The following is a 19,373-nucleotide window of genomic DNA, read 5'->3' on the forward strand; positions in this document are numbered from 1 at the left end:
AAAAAGTAAAAAAAAAAAAAAAGGCAGATTGGCAACAGATGTTAGCTCAGGGCCAATCTTACTCAAAAAAAAAAAAAAAGAAAGAAAGAAAGAACTGCTTTGGTTTTAAAAAGCCAAGTGTGAATCAAAGACATTTCCAGCTCATATTTTAACGTGCAGTCAAGCAGTACTCACAAGTACAAAGGGGAGTCTGTGGGTTAACCACTCTTTCCCTGCCTCAACAATGAGGAATGGACTACTAGGTTTCAACAGGGCTAAAAATAGACCTAAAACATCACAAACAGTGGGTCCAAGGAGGACACAAGTAATATACTGATTACTGCTTGACTGCCACAGGTAATCAAGTTTGAGCATATCTGGTTATAATTTCATTTTTAGCATAGGTAATAAAGCATTAACCATAAGTCTACAAAGACTGAAAGTAACATTTAAAAATCTGCTAAATATCTTTATTAAGATAAATGGATCTCAAATCAGGGCAATCATGTGAATACAATTTGGAATGGCTACTAAACAAATGTAAATATAACCTTACCTTGTCCTGTAACTATCACAGCTATTCCTTTTTCTAATTCTTCAATACCTTTCTTATACCATTCCACAGCTTGCTCCTTTTGTCCTGCTTTAAAATAGAAATAATTATTTGTATATATCACAAGTATGAAGAATACACTAAACATTTCCCAAAGTATGCTATTAAGGTGATATATGAAAAAGATGGTTGCGATCAAATAAGTCTGAAAAACATTACTATATGACTTCTTAGTACCTTGGGCATCTTAATGTGCTTGTGAATCTCCAAGAAAGAGATATAACCTTTGACGTTTCTCAAAATTTTAGGGCTGTGAGTTCTTTATTTGCTTATCATCTCATTGTACTGATGCTTATAACCACTGAAATGCTGTACTAGGGAAAGAAATTTTATTCAGGGAGAATTTATTTTAAATAAATGTTCTTTTAAAATACATATTGTTAGAAAATATAAACATGATTTCAATAATAGTGAGGAAAAAGCTCCATCTAATCTAAGTATTCAAATCTGATGTAGTATGTTCATTGTGGGTGCCTCCTTTCTAGAGTGAGTTTTTATTTAACAAATGATTGCATCAGGAGAACTAGTACATGAGATTACAAGTGTGGCAATTAGTGATAGATTTCTACTTTCTTTGAAACAAATGACTGGTTTACAACATTAATTCTTGATCCAAGTTAAGCTTAAAAAGGATCTAAAGATTCAGCATAATCAAAATGTGTGTAGGATATTTCTGTGAAATACTAATTATATGCAAATCTCATTGGTTTTGAAAATTAATTTCTTTGTTCTTAGAATCTGCAAAGCCTTATAGATGGCTAATACAGATACAGTATAGCAAAGGTAGAAATCATCGATTAGAACTGTTTTTCATTTCTCAATTCATGCCCCCATTTATTCAAAAATTTCCATGTCATTATTCAATATTATCTGAAATTTCAAAATCAATAAAATATCATGACTCTCTTGATAACACAGAATAGATGAAGTCTTACTATAAACACCACATACAACAACTAAGAAATGCGGTCCTCTGATAAGTGTGTACCACCTACCCCCTCCTCCATCTCTATGTCCCTAAAAATAAATGACTAACTAGATTCAGCCTCTTGGACAGGATAATTTCTTACTTATTGCGGTACCATCAGTATTTTACACAGCGGCTGGTCCAGAGAAAATGCTCAATAAGTATCTGATAATGACACATGAGGAAAGTATTATTAAGAGTTTGTTGTAAATCAGCTCAAACTATCTGATGCTTACCTTCCTGTATTTTATAAAGAAAATATCTGTTATGTGCATTTTTGTTTTCTTAATTTGAAAAAAAGGGGAAAATTACAGAAAGTACTAAAATAGCATTTGCATTCCAAGTGGTAGGAATATTGACAACAGTGTCACATTTCCTTAAACATTTTAAAAACAAAGTACAATCTAACAGATACAACAGAAATTCCTCTTCCCATTCTCAACCTTCTTTTCTTCGCAAAAACTACTATCATGAACTTTGTGCATATATTTCCAGTACACATTTTTCTGTTGTTCCTATTCTATTTGTATTGTTTTATTTTAAAAATTGATATGCTTTTGAGGTCTATGTTGCTATACAGAGATCTATTTTATTCATTTTGACTTCTGTATAGTATCTCATATCATCCTATAATTTATTCAACTATTTTCCTATTAAAAGATACTTAGGTTGTTTGCAGTTTTTCAATATTTCAAACAATGCTGCAATAAACATTCTTGTACCTGTCTCCTTGTGTACATGTGCCAATTTCTCTAGATTATATGCTTAAGAAGTAGAATTGATGAGTCACACTTGATCATATATTTTCCGTTCACCAGAAATCAACATACTGCTTTCTGAAGAGTGCTTGTGCCAATTTACAATTCTAATAGCAATGTATGAGAATTCTCATTGGCAACATCTGAACAAAATGTTTTAGGGAGTTTTAGTACACTACTGTAGGCAAATGCAATGACTGATTACAAATAAACTGACATGCTCAATAATTATTCACTTACTTAACATTCTTTGGTAATACGTAGTTGATTTACTGCATTATCGATCTTCCTTGACTTACGATGGGGTTATGTCCTGATGCATTTAATACATCTACCCTACCGAACATCACAGCCTAGCCTAGCCTACCTTAAACATGCTCAGAACACTTACATTAGCCTACAGTTGGGCAAAATCATCTGACACAAAGCCCATTTTATAATAAAGTGTTGAATACCTCATGTAATTTATTGAATATTGTACTGACAGTGAAAAACAGAATGGTTATATGGGTACAGAATGGTAGTAAGTGTATCAGTTGTTTACACTCATGATCGTGTGGCTGACTGGGAGCTGGGGCTTGCTGCCTCTGCCCAGCATCACAACAGAGTCCGTACCACATATCACTGTATGCTGTCTGTACTGAAAGGCCAAAACTCAAAATCTGAAGTTTGGTTTCTACTGAATGTGTATCACTTTGGCACCATCGTAAAGTTGGTAGGTCAAACCATCATAAGTCAGAGGCTGTCTGTATTTGAATCTCATAAGTCAGTGTGATAGTAGAAAATACATAGATATTTCTTACCTAAAAGTACAAGATTATGGGAAAAATAATAGACACAGTGGTCAATGGAACAGAAGAGAAAGTCCAGAAATAGACCTACACATATATCTCTGATTGTCTTTGACAAAGAAGTCAAGGTAATTCAACGCAGAAAGAATAGCCTTCTTTTTTTGAGGAAGATTAGTCCTGAGCTAACGTCTGCCGCCAATCCTCCTCTTTTTGCTGAGGAAGACTGGCCCCGAGCTAACATTCGTGCCCATCTTCCTCTACTGTATATGTAGGACGCCTGCCACAGCATGGCTTGACAAGTGGTGCGTAGGTCCGCACCTGGGATCCGAACTGGCAAACCCCAGGCCGCTGAAGCGGAACATACAAACTTACGGGCTGCGCCACCGGGCCAGCCCCTAGAATAGCCTTTTCAAAAAATGATACTGGAATAACAGAAGTCCATATGCAAAAAAAACCAAAAAACTACACACCACATACAAAAATTCACTTGAAATGGATCACACACCTAAATGTAAAACCTAAAAACATATAATTTATAGAAGAAAATACAGACAAAATTCTTTGCGATCTTGGCTTAGGCAGAGACTTCTCAGAACACAAAAATCACAAAACTTAAGAGAAAAAAATTGATAAACTAGATTTCATTAAAATTAAAAACTGACCTTCAAAAGACAGAGTTAAGACAATGAAAAGAAAAGTCACAGAATGATTGGGAGGAAATATCTGTAAAACAACACTCCAAATAAAGGACTTGTAACTAGAATATATAAAGAACTCCTACAACACAATGATAAAAACACAAATAACTCATTAAATAATAGCAAAAGATTAAAACATACAGTTTACCAAGAAGAGACATAAATGGCAAATAAGCACATGAAAAGATGCTCACCATCATTAGTTGTTAGGGAACTACAAATTAGAACCACAAGGTACTACACACCTAATTTAAAACGGAAAAAGAAATTATAAGACAAAGTGTAAATGGGCCCCTCATTTGTTTGCTGGTGTGAATACAAAATGGTACAGCCACTTTGGAAAACAGTTTGGTAGTTTATGACATTAACATATATTTACACATGACCCAATAATCCCTTCTTCTACATAATTACCCAAAGAAATGAAAACCTCAAAGACTTGTACATGAATGTCTATAGCAGCTTTATTTATCAGAGCTAGAAACTGGAAACAACCCAGATGTCCATTATTTAGTGAATGGATTAACAAATCATGGTACATCTACACACAGAATACCACTCAGAAATAAAAAGGAACAAACTACTGATACATGCAGGAATATGGATAAATCTCAAAAACATGATACAGGAAAGAAGCCAGATACAAAGGGCTACGTACTTTATGATTCCATTTACACGACACTCAGTGACGACAAAACTATAGGGACAGAGCCGATCATGACTGCCAAGGGCTGAGGGAAAGGCAAGGGAACTGACTACAAAGGGGCACAAAGGGAGCTTTTGGGGTGATAAAACATTCGATATATTAATTGTAGTCATGGTTATCTGTTTGTTAAAACTCATTGAACTACATATCCTTAAACGTGGTAAATTTAAGCTTACGTAAATTATAGCTCAATAAATCTGATTTTTAAAAAGTACAATACTCCAACATTTATGTATAAGGGTATTCATTGTGGCTAAAATTTTGATTACAAGAATAAGATTAAATTGGTAGAGAAAAACTAGAAAAATGTTTTTAAAAACATTCATTTGAAGGGATTAGAGAGTTTTCAAAACAGTGAAAATAACCAAAATTTGGAAAGGAAGGACCACTTCACATCCATTAGGATGGCTATTTTCAAAAATTACCCAAATATGGAAAGGAGGAAAGCCAACAGAGGTGAGCGTGGCATTTGGGGCACTTTCCTGCTTGAAGCAATTGCCAATTCTGACAGCAAAAGTGGCCAAAAAATTAAGCAGAGTTTTCAGCAGACTCATAGTACTTAAGTTGACAAAAAAAATGAATCTCAGGGCATGCTCAGGAGAAGGAGTGGTGAAGATCCCAGGATTTCGGTTGGGACCCTGCATCACTGAAGAGTTAAGAACTAGGCCAGCCCACACAAGGACTGAAACCCACACTAGAATCACTTCAATTCCTTAAGGTAGGGGTTGGCAAACTACAGCCCATAACCTCCAAGGATCATTTCTTTGACTACATTATGGCAGAAAAAACAAACCTTCAAATGGTCTCCACCAAACAAAAGGCATTCAAGATACTTCAACAGTTTCTAGTTTCCCTTACACACATCTCTCTCACCTCTATGACGCCAAATAACACTCAAGTTCAACCAACCAGACCACATCAAATCAAAAGAAGACTACGGTGGCAGAAACTTATGATCATTTGTTGTAGGTGACATTATTAGCCACTCCCCCCTCCCAAAAAAGAAATTATTAGCCAAAAATTTGAACTACAAGAAAACTATATAATCTAGGGCAAACAATGGCCCAAGGGTCAAATACCATTAGCTGCTTGTTTTTGTACATAAAGCTTTACTGGATCACACCACTATAAGAGTGACAAGTAGTTGTGACAGAGCTTAAAATATTTTACTAAACGGCTCAACAAAAAATTAAACCCAACAGAAAAATGGGCAAAGGACTTGAATAGACATTTTCCCAAAGAACATATACAAATGGCCAAGAAGTACATGAAAAGATACTCCACATCATAAGTTATTAGGGAAATGCAAATCACAACTATGATGAGATTGAAAAAAAAAACCTTAAAATAACAAATGTGGAGAAACTGAAAACCCTTGTGCACTGCTGGTGGGAATGTAAAAATGGTACAGCTGCTGTGGAAAACAATTTGGCAGTCCCTCAAAAAAATTAAACATAGAATTACCATATGGTCCAGCAATTTTACTCCTAGGTATATACTCAAAAATATTGAAAGCAGGGACTCAAACATATACTTGTACATCAATGTTCATAGCAGCATTATTCACAATAAATGGAAACAACCCAAATGTCCATTAACAGATGAATGGAGAAACAAAATATGATATACACATAAAATGGAATATTATTCAGCCTTAAAAAGAAATGAAATCTGATATGTCCTACCATTTGGCTGATAAACCGTGAAAACATTATGCTAAGTGAAACAAATCAGACACAAGGACAAATATTGTATGGTTCCACTTATATGAAGTACCTGAGATAGGCAAATTCATAGAGACAGAAAGTAGAACAGAGGTTATCAGGGACTGGGGGGAGGAGAGAATTGAAAAGGGGAATTGGTGAGTTATTGTTTAATGGACAGTTTCTGTCTAAGATGGTGAAAAGTTCTAGAAATGGATAGTGGTGATGGCTGCACAATACTGTGAATGCATTTAATGCCACTGAATTGTACACTTAAATGACAAAATGGCAAATTTTATATGTTTTACCACAATAAAAAACAAACTACTAAATGGTCCATTACAGCCAGTTTGCTGACCCCTGGTACTCAGCAATAAAAATGAACAAACCACCACCACATGCAACATCATGGATTAATCTGACAAGCATAATGTTGAGCAAGAGAAGCCACATACAAAAAGAACAGACACTGTATGATTTCATTTATAAAGCTCCAGATCAGGCAAAAATGATCTACGGTGTTAGCAGTTAGGATGGGCACTTTATGTATACTTTAATAAAAGTGTACTTAAAAACTGAAAAAACAGAGAAGGAAGATCAAATAAATTGAAATTAAGTGAAAAGGTTACAAGTCAGTTTGTATATAACATGGGTTTTTTTCCCTCTAACGAATAAATATTTATCTTTACATAAGTAGACAAAGTCAGAACTTTTCAATAATCATCTCCCTAAGAGTAAGATTACAGAGGATTTTCACTTTATTTGTGCATTATTTTAACTTCTGTGTTACTTGTACAAGCAACAGAAATACTGACGAAATCCACCTTTAAATAGAGATAAGTAGAGTAGACTAATTTGTGAACTATCTACTGCATCTTTTCAAAACTCATGTATTAGTGGTACCCAGATTGCCATGAGAAGGGTTAAAAAACAACAGTAGTTTGGGGTGGAGAGAGAGGATGTGTGTTTCCAAGTATGTGAGTTAGCAGACACCAGATTTAAATCCTTGCTCCACCATTTAATAGCTGTATTGGGGCCGGGCCGGTAGCACAGTGGTTAAATTCATGTGCCTCCACTTCAGTGGCCCAGGGTTCACGGATTCAGATCCCAGGCATGGACCTACACACTGCTTGTTAAGCCATGCAGTGGTGGCATCCCACATATAAAAGAGAGTAAGATGACACAGATGTTAGCTCAGCGACAACCGTCCTCAAGCAAAAAGAGGAAGATTGCAACAGATGTTAGCTCAGGGCCAATCTTTCTCACCAAAAAAAAAATTTTTATACATATATTATATATATGTATGTATATATAGCTGTATGACTTGGAGAAAGCCAGTTAATCTCTCTGAGCTTCAGTGTCCTTACCTAAAATAAAACAAGATGACATTTCTTTTACCTAACTCTGAGTTGTGGCAAAGATCAAATGAAACAGTATGTGACAATACTTAAAATTATAAAGAGGTATGTAAACATTACTTTTATTATCTTTATTATACTTAGTAAATTTTGTGATTAATTTAAATCCTTCTAACCCTCCAACTGTATGCATAGTGTATGTTCCTGATTCTTGCCCATTTAAGTTATATAAAGCCCACTGTTTCACTTATCTATTTAGTCCTTAAGTATCCATCTACAAACAATTTCAAAGAACAAATATATCCATTTTTCTACGCAATTTTCTGCAAACAACTTGCAAGTCCCAATTAGTAGAGTAAGAGGTATCTTTAAAAATCTTACAGTAGATTTTAATGTGTGCTATCCCCAATAAAGAAAGGGACCACGAAGCATCAGAGCAACAGCTCCCTGATTAATTCTCTCATACTTCACAATTACCAAAAGGATGCCTTCTACTGTTTTAATTCAGCAAAAAGGTCATACTCGCTTTCATTTTCAAACTTCAAGGTTTATTTATGAAGTAAAGACTTATTTTCCCTTTAATTGGAAGGTTTTGGATCCCATGTAAAGAAATCATTTCAGTTTGGGACATTTCTTTAAACTTTAAGAATGTCAATTAATTGATCTTCTCTAAAGTCTTTGGTATTTACTACTGGTGACGGGTAATTTTAATTTTCTTCTGTGCAGTTTCTGTATTTTCTAGATTCCCTACCAAGAGCTTACATTATGTTAACTTTTGAGTACAAAAATTCATTTTATCTCTTTTGTAATAAAAAGGTAGGATATCAAGTGAGGAGTGAGGTTAGGAAGAGACTTTCATTTGTTTTTCTTCTGAACTGTTGAAGGATCACCATTATTAAAAGTATTTTTATATCACTCTTTAGATAATTCTCCTTCTTTCCCAAATTTTGTTTATGCTGCTGCTGTATCCTAAAAAGGGTAACAGAAAGTTGGTATCAAGGTTTAACAATGCTCTAACATAACCTGTAGAGGCTGTAACCTGAAAAGGATCGTTGAATTAATAATAATAGTTCCCATTTTCTGAGGACCTACTATGCACAGGCACGAAGCATTTTACAAACATTATCTCAGAATAGTAAGTAACTTGCTCAAGATTCTGTATAGTCAGAATTCAAATGTCAATTTGGACGAGAGGCACTGCAATTTAAAAAGGATAAAATTAGACCCTCAAAGCTAAGAAAGAGCAAAGCAACCGCTGACATCCAGGAGCTGGCCTACTACTATGAGGTAGGCCTTGCTGTAACTAGGAGCTGACCTAGCATTACAGCTAGGACTTGGTGTTCTGTTGAACATAAATAATTTCACAGAATATCAACAACAGACAAGGCCACTGTGTGATCATGATGGATTGAGACAAAACCAAGATCACTCTATAAGCATTTTTTTTTTAAGATTTTATTTTTCCTTTTTCTCCCCAAAGCCCCCTGGTACAAAGCTGTATATTTTTAGTTGTGGGTCCCTCCAGTTGTGGCCTGTGGGATGCCACCTGAGCATGGTGTGATGAGCAGTGCCATGTCCGTGCCCAGGATCCGAACCGGCGAAACCCTGGGCTGGCAAAGCGGAGCATGAGAACTTAACCACTCAGCCATGGGACCGGCCCCTATAATCATTTTTTTTTTCCCCTAAATATTGGTACCTCAGCTAACAAGTGTTGCCAATCTTTTTTTTTTTTTCTTTTTCTGCTTTATCTCCCCAAAGCCCCCCTGGTACACAGTTATATATCTTAGTTGCAGGTCCTTCTAGCTGTGGCATGTGGGATGCCACCTCAACATGGCCTGATGAGTGGTGCCATGTCCGCACCCAGGATCCGAACCAGCGAAACCCTGGGCCACCACAGCAGAATGCACAAACTTAACCACTCGGTCACAGGGCCGGCCCCTATAATCATTTCTAAACAAAGAAAAAACATGAACATTGTCCAAGCCATGAACTTCCAAACATCCTCCTCTTTAGGCCAATGAGTATTTTCTTTTTCTTTCTTTCTTTCTTTTTTTTTTTGCTGAGGAAGATTCGCCCTGTGCTAACATCTGTTGCCAATCTTCCTCTTTTTTTATGTAGGCTGCCACCACAGCATGGACACTGACAGAGGAGTGGTGTAGGTCCATGCCCAGGAACTGAACAAAGGCCACTGAAGCAGAGCATGCTAAACTTAACCACTAGACCACTGGGGCTGGCCCTAATGAATGCTTCTTAACCAATTACAGTTTTAGCCTCACTCTAGTCTTCCCTCTTTCTAGATCAGATTTATTAAGATACTTAATCATAGAATTACTCCCAGGTCCTGGCAGCATCCAACCCAGAGCAAAACCCTGCTTCCTTAAATCCCCCTGAAAACCACCTACTACAAGCCCAAATCCTACAATAATTTATTTCTAGCACCATTTTCCTAAGATGCACCCTGATTCCCCATGGTGTGTGTTCTCCCTGGTTACAATGAGTAATAAATCCCACTTGTTCAACCACAGGTGCGTGTTGCTAGTGATGGCTGACTGAAGGGCAGTGACAAAGCCCACTTAAGAAAAACAGTTAAAACTCTGAACAAAATGGGGATAGAAGGGAACTACCTCAACATAATAAAGGCCATATATGACAAACCCACAGCCAACCACATACTCAATGGGCAAAAACTGAGCACCATCTCCCTGAAAACAGGAACAAGACAAGGATGCTCTCTATCACCACTCTTATTTAACATAGTACTGGAAGTTTTGGCCAGAGCAATTAGGCAAGAAAAAGGAATAAAAGGAATCTAAATAGGGAGGAAAGAAGTGTAACTCTTGCTGTTTGCAGACAACATGATCTTATATATAGAAAACCCCAAGGAATCCATTGGAAAACTTTGAGAAGTAAGCAACAACTACAGCAAAGTTGCAGGGTATAAAATCAATTTGCATAAATCAGTAGCATTTCTATACTCTAATAAGGAACTAACAGAAAAAGAACTCAAGAACACAGTATCATTCACAATTGCAACAAAAAAAATAAAATACCTCAGGGTGAATTTAACTAAGGAAGTGAAAAACTTATACAATGAAAACTACAAGGCTTTTCTGAAAGAAATGGATGACGACATAAAGAGATGGAAAGACATTCCATGTACATGGATTGGAAGCATAAACATAGTTAAAATCTCCATTCTACCTAAAGCAATCTACAGATTCAATGCAATCCCAATCAGAATCCCAATGACATTCTTTACAGAAATAGAACAAAGAATCCTAAAACTCATATGGGGCAACAAAAGACTCCGAATTGCTAAAGCAATCCTGAGAAAAAAGAACACAGCTGGAGGCATCACAATCCCTGACTTCAAAACATACTACAAAGCTACAGTAATCAAAACAGCACGGTACTAGTACAAAAACAGGTGCACACATCAATGGAAAAGAACTGAAAGCCCAGAAATAAAACCACACATCTGTGGACAGCTTATCTTCGACAAAGGAGCTGAGGGCCTACAATGGAGAAAAGAAAGTTTTTTCAACAAATGGTGCCGGGAAAACTGGAAAGCCACATGTAAAAGAATGAAAATTGACCATTCTTTTTCACCATTCACAAAAATAAACTCTAAATGGATCAAAGACCTAAAGGTAAGACCTGAAACCATAAGTCTTCAGTACACTAAAGTACATAAGGCAGTACACTCTTTGACATCAGTATTAAAAGGATCTTTTCGTACACCATGTCTTCTCAGAAAAGGGAAACAATAGAAAGAATAAACAAATGGGACTTCATCAGACTAAAGAGCTTCTTCAAGGGAAAGGAAGACAGGATTGAAACAAAAAAACAACCCACTAACTGGGAAGAAATATTTGCAAGTCATGCATCTGACAAAGGGTCAATATTCATAATATATAAAGAACTCTCACAACTCAACAACAAAAAATCAAACCACCCAATCAAAAAAGCGGCAAGAAACATGAACAGACATTGCTCCAAAGAAGATATATGGATGGCCAATAGGCACATGAAAAGATGTTCATCATCGCTGACCATCAGGGAAATGCAAATCAAAACTACACTAAGATATCACCTTACACCCATTGGAATGACAAAAACAACCAAAACAAATAGTAACAAATGTTGGAGAGGTTATGGAGAAAAGGGAACCCTCATAACACTGTTGGTGGGAATGCAAACTGGTGCAGCCACTATGGAAAACAGTTTGGAGATTCCTCAAAAAATTAAAAATAGAACTACCACACGATCCAGCTATCCCACTACTGGGTATCTATCCAAAGAGCTTAAAGTCAGCAATTCCAAAAGTCCTGTGCACCCCAATGTTCATTGCAGCATTATTTACAATAGCCAAGATGTGGAAGCAACCTAAGTGCCCATCAAATGATGACTGGATAAAGAAGATGTGGTATATATACAATGGAATACTACTCAGCCATAAAGAAGAACAAAATCGTCCCATTTGCAACAACATGGATGGACCTTGAGGGAATTATGTTAAGTGAAATAAACCAGACAGAGAAGGACAATCTCTGTATGACACCACTCAAATGAGGAATTTAAAAATGCAGACAAAGAGAACAGATTAGTGGCTACCAGGGGAAAGGCTGGGTGGGGGGGTGGGCACAAAGGGTGAAGGGGTGCACCTACAACACGAGTGACAAACAACAATGTACAACGGAATTTCACAAGATTGTAACCTATCATTAACTCAATAAAAATTAAATTAAAAAAAAAAACAAAAAAAACCCAGTTAATTCTCTCCCTCTCTACTTAGCATAAAATATCTGCAGAAGAGCAGAAAAGGCATGTGAGTAAATACAGCATGTCTTTGTTATATCTATACAGCTGTAAAACATTTAATAGTCTCCAAGAAAATCAGATTTTGACATTTTTTTGTCCTCATTTATCAGAATGAACAACTGCGGAGATGTGAGTGTGCTCAAAGATGTTTTATTCTATAGGATGTCTAGTGTGAGCAGTTGTTAATAATTCACAAAGCAAGAGAAAAAAGGCTACATCAGCGTACGAATACTTTCATTAGTATTTATATAGGTCAAGGAGTATTATATGTCAAGAGAGAGGAAAACTAGTAGAAAAGTAGAGAATCTATACTTTGCCAGAAGTCAAAAATCCAACTAATCTTGAAATAGTTGTGAAGCAGTAGTGAAGGTCCGGTGTGCACGTGTGTGTGGGCACGTGCGTGTGAAGGTCCAGCAAACATAACCACACTTGAGGAGCAAGCCCTCCTACTGCTCTAACTTCACCTGTTGGGTGGAGCATAAGACAGTGGAAAAGAGGCAGGAAGGGTTAGGGAAGATCCTTCTTAAATAATTTAATATCCATTTATTGTTATCAGGATGACTAACAATAATCTTAGGAATCTAGTTACCAGGCAAGTTTATAGGGTTCAACTACGTTCTACACCAGGAAAAATATAAACTGCAATAAAAAAACAGCTATAAACAAAACAAGGGGAAAAGTTCCTAACACTGGCTGCCTTTTTGTCTCTTTAGTGCAAATGCCACTAAGTATTCTTTTTGTGTGTGTGTGTGTGTGTGTGTGTGTGTGTTTTTGAGGAGGATTAGCCCTGAGCTAACTGCTGCCAATCCTCCTCTTTTTGCTGAGGGAGACCGGCCCTGAGCTAACATCCATGCCCATCTTCCTCTACTTTATATGTGGGACACCTACCACAGCATGGCGTGCCAAGAGGTGCCATGTCCGCACCCGGGAACCGAACCAACGAACCCCAAGCCGCTACAGCAGAATGTGCGAACTTAACCGCTATGCCACCGGCCGGCCCCACCACTAAGTATTCTTGAAGAGAAAAGTAAAATGTTTATTGTGTATTTAATAAAAAGTAATATTATCTTTGGGAAAACTATGATAATATCTGAATGTCCATCCATCAGAATAATTCTTTCCTTGTTCTAATCACGGAAACTTTAAAGTAGAATGATTAGGCCCAAGGAAATTGTCTGAAATCAATCTTTTCAAAATCATGTCTGGTAGTTTTTAGGAATAAATGAAAGTATACTGAATCTGCACTTCTGACTTCTACTCTCTATCCTCACTTTCTGAAAACAGGCAATATTTTGTGTGTGTTTTAAATAAAGTACAAGGATGGATTATGTGGAATTATAAAATTATATGGCAATTAAGTTTTTAAAAACCTGTTTTAAATATTAACTGAATAAATATAAGAATAAATAGAAAAGGATTTTATTTAGACAATTTCTGTCCTTGATACCAGATTCTTCAGCCATACAATATCCTGAAAAACTGGCTCGCTCTCTTTCACACAGCATACTGGGCCCCTACTATCAAGTCCTACATACTTGAGATAATCGAACCACACCTAAAGAACCTGCACCACCGTGTTACCCAGGAGAGCTCAGGCTTGTCTACCTGCCAGGAGCCATATAAAACACATTAGGTCGTGTTCTGGTTAATCCAAAGAACCACTATTACAGCCTCCTCGTTTCCCCCAAGTATTCCAAGGGGCCCAGTACTAGCATTACAAAACAGAGAACCTAGTTAGTGTAAAACAAAAAGTATGAGTCTGTTCACCTAATCTCTGTTCCTGGTCCTGCTACTATGAGTTAACTCTTCAAATTTCAGTTTCTCCACTTTTATAATGGCTATTCCAGGTTATCAGTTTTCCAAGGGTGGTCAACAATTAAAGAAAATATCCACAAAATTATTTAGCTCCTTGAAAAACAATGAGGGATATATAATATACATGAAAATATACATACACTTATTAAGCACATAACAAAAGTCTAACACATCTCACTGGAGAGGAAGTGAGTTTTTCTCAAGTAACATCCAGAATGCAGAGCTGTGCAAATTAACTGGTATTCAATAAATGTTTGCTTTAATGAACAGACCTTACATATCTTACATTAGGTAAAGAGAATTTGCTGTGCTATTCTTCCCTATTTAAAATAGTTTGTTTCAGACAAATTTACAGCTTTGTGAAAATTCAATGTCAAAGTTGAGTATGCCATAAAAATGAAATTAAAAAAAAAACACAGTCATCATATAAACCACATTTATATATTACTTTATTAAAATAAGATTTCATTTGGCTTTTATTATTTCAAGACACCAAATGTTTCAATTAATTAACACCAAATAGGCCACTTCACCTGATGAAATGAAGTGGCTTTCAGTACATTTAGAAGCCAAGTCAAGTTACTAAAGGAAAGGCAGTACATATTATTAGCCTATTAATGGTTTACCACAGTTAGGAAAAATTTTAAGGTTCCTATTTAATTCATTTCTATTTGTTTATATATATTTTGATACAGTAGGAAAGAGGGAGAATGAAATCCTCTTGGAATTAAGTTCTATATTGTCAAGGATGGCTGAGAGGCAAACAGACTTCAAATGTAAACTCTCTTGCAACTACCGGATTAAGACTAAAGTAAAAAAATTTCAATACGCCAAAGGAAAAATTTGAGCTAGAACAGAACCATGACAATATAAACTCAGTTTTACTTCATTTTTAAAGGAAATTAATATATATCTAATTTGTTTCATTTTGAACTAACTTATTTTGGCATATAATTCATCAGTTGTAGGACTCAAACTAAACAGCTATCACAGCCCATTCTGATGTCTACTTTAAAAACTAAAGTATAGGGGCCAGCACATGGCGTAGCAGTTAAGTTCCCATGCTCCACTTGGGCAGCCTGGGGTTCACAGGTTCAGATCCGGGTGCAGATCTATGCACCGCTTATCAAGCCATGCTATGGCAGGCGTGCCACATACAAAGTAGAAGATGGGCACAGATGTTAGCTCAGGGCTAATCTTCCTCAAAAAAAAATAAATAAAATAAAAATTAAAGTATAAATAAAGCAAAAAACTGAATAGAAACACTATCAGTAGAAAGAGTGAAATGTGAGGTACATAGATCACTGAAAATATTAAAAAAATATTTTAAGAGGATTTAAATATAATAGATATATGAATATGTGATATTAAAAGATAAATCACCAGCACTAAACCGAAGTTACCCTCACATAGAACTGATTTCCATTTAAATCTAAGAGCATAAGGTCTTTTTTTTAAGTAGGTTTTCCTTGATCTCTCTTCTTATCCTACCTCCCAACTCCCATCACTCAGTGTTAACTAAAATTTCCTTGTATTTTCTAGCATTTTCTTCCTAAATGCAACAATTAATCTTCCTTTAAAAATATTCCCTCTTAGTCTAAAACATCTTTTGACCCAGATTAGAAAACTCCAGAGAACCCTATTGTAATAGGAGACTGCAATAAAACAGTCTTCTCGAGGAAGCACCCTTCTTCATCTTCCCCATGAGATCCTTGGATATTCCTAACAGGTAGTAAATAATGAAGCAGTTAACAAAAAACTTCCTTCCACAAACAGATCATATTCTTTTAAATGCGTCTCCTTCCTTGAACTCTTAACCTCCACTCTATCCTCTCACTTCAAAACCATCAATACCTGTCTCTTTCCTTATATCCTACTTCTCACTCCTAGGCAGCCAAAAGGAAATGGGTTTTAACAAAACTGAAATCCTAGAATAGTTTCTGCAGTTAGTGGTGGAGAGAACCACTACAAATGAACTGCAGATTTTGGGGGTTTTTATTTTTACTAATGGGCAATGCAAATGAGCACCTAATTGACGTGTGGCAGAAAGTGTTCTTTGGTACTTAGAGGGAAAAGATCTCAGCATACTGGAGTTAGGGATGAAAGGAGGAATTTTCAAAATGTTGTAAGACTCCTTCTAACCTCACTTACCATCTTTCATAAAAAAATTTTCATTAGCAATTAGCATAGGTTTGGAATGACCCGTTTTAATCTTTTGAGTCTCAGTTTGTTCACCTGTAAAATGCTGACACTAACAGTACCTTCACCTCACAGAGTAACTGCGGATTAAACAGACAACACATGCAAAGCTAAGAGCATAGGGCCTGGTACACAGAAAGACTAAAAAACGGTAGTTTAAAAGAAATCCGAAGGACGCAGTATCCTTGCTTTCATTCAGAAACCGAAATCGTTAAGTTTTATTGTAAAATGATGTATATAAGTTTATCCTAGTCATTCATTTAACATTTCAATTTAGAAACAGAGACTACCTTGGAACACTGATTTAGATGAAATCAAATCCACCAGGCGCAAAAGTTTTATGCTAAAATAGAACTTTACTGAAAAATACTTAGAAGTCATTATATTGATAAAATGAGTATCATGAAACTTCAAAAAAATGCCAATTCAGCTGTAATCATATGCAGCTGTTCCTTTCAAAATTAAGTCACCATTTGTTCCTTTCTAACACTACAGTACTCTGCTTTCATTAAAAGCCTATTTAACAAGGCACAGCTTCTTCGATACCAAAACCTTTTGGAAACCTGGCTCAGAAGAAGCCACACACTATCTACAGAGCTAGAAAGGACCCGTGTGGTCACTCTAGGACAACTGTCACTGTCACCAGCACGTCTGGGTGTCTCACAGGAACCTGGGTCATGCAGAAGTGTAGGGGGAGGCTGGTATCTGAAACAAAGTCGACAGCTAGGGTGCTCTAAAAGGTTTGAGCTGACAATCGTGGAGGATGAGGGTCTAACTGCAGCGTAGCTCATTTCCGGGGCTGCAGCGCCCGCTCCTGCAGGACAAGGAGGCAGGTGTTTGCCCTCCTTCGGCGAACCCCCTGCTTTCTCCCCGGCGCCGGCGCCCCCTCCCCCAGATCCCCAGTTACCTTTCTCGTCTTCATCGATGCGCAGGGCAATGGAGATGTACTCGAAGGCCTGTTTGTGGAAGGCTCGGACGCGCTCGGCCTCCCCGCCCGGCACTGGCGCCGGGGGAGAAGCCGAGGCCGGCGCTGGCGTGGCCCGGGAGCTCCTCTTGGCGGCCATGAGGGCGCGGGAGAAGCGCTGGCAGAGCCACACGAAGAGGAGCCCCAGGTGGAAGGCGACCAAACGCAGCAGCGCGAAGCCTACGAACAGCGGGTAGGAGAAGTAGTACAGGTTCCGCTTATGCGGCGACTCGGGCGCAGGGGCCGGCCTGGGGGCGGGACGGGCGGCGGCCAGGCAAGGGGGCGGAGGCCTGGGAGGCACCGGGCTGCTGGCGCCGCCGGAGCCTTTCTTCTTCCCTCGTCCTCCCGGAGAATTCATTCACAGCTCCCACTGCCGCCGCCGCCATAACCCGCCTCCCCGCAGACCGACGGCGACCAAGCGACGGCGGCGGCCACTGGGACGGCGAGGGCCACAGACCCCCGCGCGCCCGCCGGTCCCAGGAGCTCGGCACCTCCACGCACTGCTTGCCGGCCCCGCCTCTTTCTCCTCGCTCGGCCAGGAGCACAACCCCTTCTCCTCCTCCTGCGGTCGGCGGCGCTTGCCCCTCCCTCTCTCTGTCCTCTCAGTCGCCTGGTAGCTCAGAGCTGCGGCCACGCGCACGCCCTCCCGTGTCTTTCTCCGGCGTGCGCGCGCACGACGCCGTCTTTGTTGACCTGAGCTCCTATTGCGCGTGTGCGGCTCCAGCCACTAGGTCCCGTCCCCGCAGAACTACAATTCCCAATGTGCAGTTCGGTCTACGACGTCTTCAGGGACCTGTCGCTCTGGCAACTAAGCTGCCCCTGAGAGCTCCTTTGCAGGGAGCCTTGGTCATGAACTCACGGAAGGGACAACTGCGGGTTGGGGTCGTTCGGCATGTTCTCAGGGGTCCTATCTTGCAGTGTCATCGTTTTCTTATATTTATTTCAGCATTTTCTGTCAGTCTTCCGCAAAGGATGATTGATCTGAGTTCCATCTCGGAAGTAATGGGTACGGATCTGGGAATTATTATCTGAAAGGGAGGCAACCGTAGAGAGGTACAAGCTTAAGATCACGCAAAATGAAAATCTTAGCTCAATGGAATGAAGTCAAGATTCCAGAGGTTTAATTAAATTTGTACGTGTTTAGACGTCTAATCTGAAGAATTAATTCGTTTGAATAAGGGTATCCTTAGGTTTTGCACAGAGGTGATCTCATAGCTTACTAGGAATCCAGACTGGGCCTTTTTTTTTTTAATCTACTCGACGTCCTTTTCTTTGGGGAATTACCTACTTACCCCTGCTGCCTGTGTTCCAAAGAGCTGCGAGCACCGATCCTCGCCTGCCGGATCACAGAGGTGGAGATACTAGGTTAATCATACTCTCCTAGGAACTGGAATCTTGGATAGAGATAAACTGGGATAGAAGGTAGTAGGAACTGAGTGCTCGTAAGAGCTGCTCTATCAGTTCATCTCGTTTGAGATCCCTGGAGCTGCCAGGTTCCTCGACTGGTCACTTGATAATGTAACCTACCCTATGAACTAGTCGGTGTATTTTTCTATTTCTCCCTCTGCTTTTCTCCTTCCCTTCTTCTCTCTTTCTCTCTCACTGTCTCTCTCTGTATCTGCTTTTTTCCCTCTCTTCTCTTTCTCTTTTTATTCGGGTTAGCCATAATGGTCTCTTGTTGCCTAAAACTAAGGAATCCTAACTGATATAAAGTCCCCATTGTTTACAGTGTGAGGTTTACAAATGCTTCATGCCAGCTTCCAAGAATCTCCACATTCTGGCCACAAATTTATTTTTTCCCCAACACTACTCTGCTACGAATTCAGGCTACGGCAAAAATGACCTGCTCCCTGTTTTTGTCTTACTGCTCCCCACCTCGTTTCCTGCCTAGTGTTTCTGCCAGTTCCTCATCTGAAATGCCCTCTCTCTTTCACATCTGATTCATTTCAGTTCCTGACTTCTCTTTTTTAAACCCCATGGTACTCTTTGTTGTTGTGTGAA

The 19,373-nt window shown here is 38.4% G+C and overlaps 1 protein-coding gene across 5 annotated transcripts in view; it reads right to left on the reverse strand.

Annotated features, from left to right (window-relative positions):
- Positions 1-18,985, reverse strand: part of SPAST (spastin) — a 71,615-nt gene extending 52,630 nt beyond the window's left edge. The window contains exons 1-3 of one of the 5 annotated variants that reach the window (XM_070236525.1): positions 18,665-18,985; positions 17,316-18,400; positions 536-622 (exon numbers count right to left, since the gene is read on the reverse strand). In XM_070236525.1, the coding sequence (XP_070092626.1) occupies positions 536-622; positions 17,316-17,730 (502 nt within the window). In that variant the 5' untranslated portion in view covers positions 17,731-18,400; positions 18,665-18,985. Of the gene's footprint in view, positions 1-535; positions 623-17,315; positions 18,401-18,664 lie in introns of those variants that run through there. The other 4 variants (XM_070236526.1, XM_001918091.6, XM_023619277.2 and 1 more) reach the window with 4 other exon arrangements.
- Positions 18,986-19,373: the final 388 nt, after the last annotated feature.

This window comes from Equus caballus, chromosome 15, assembly GCF_041296265.1.
Source record: "Equus caballus isolate H_3958 breed thoroughbred chromosome 15, TB-T2T, whole genome shotgun sequence".
Classification (NCBI taxonomy): Eukaryota; Metazoa; Chordata; class Mammalia; order Perissodactyla; family Equidae; genus Equus; species Equus caballus.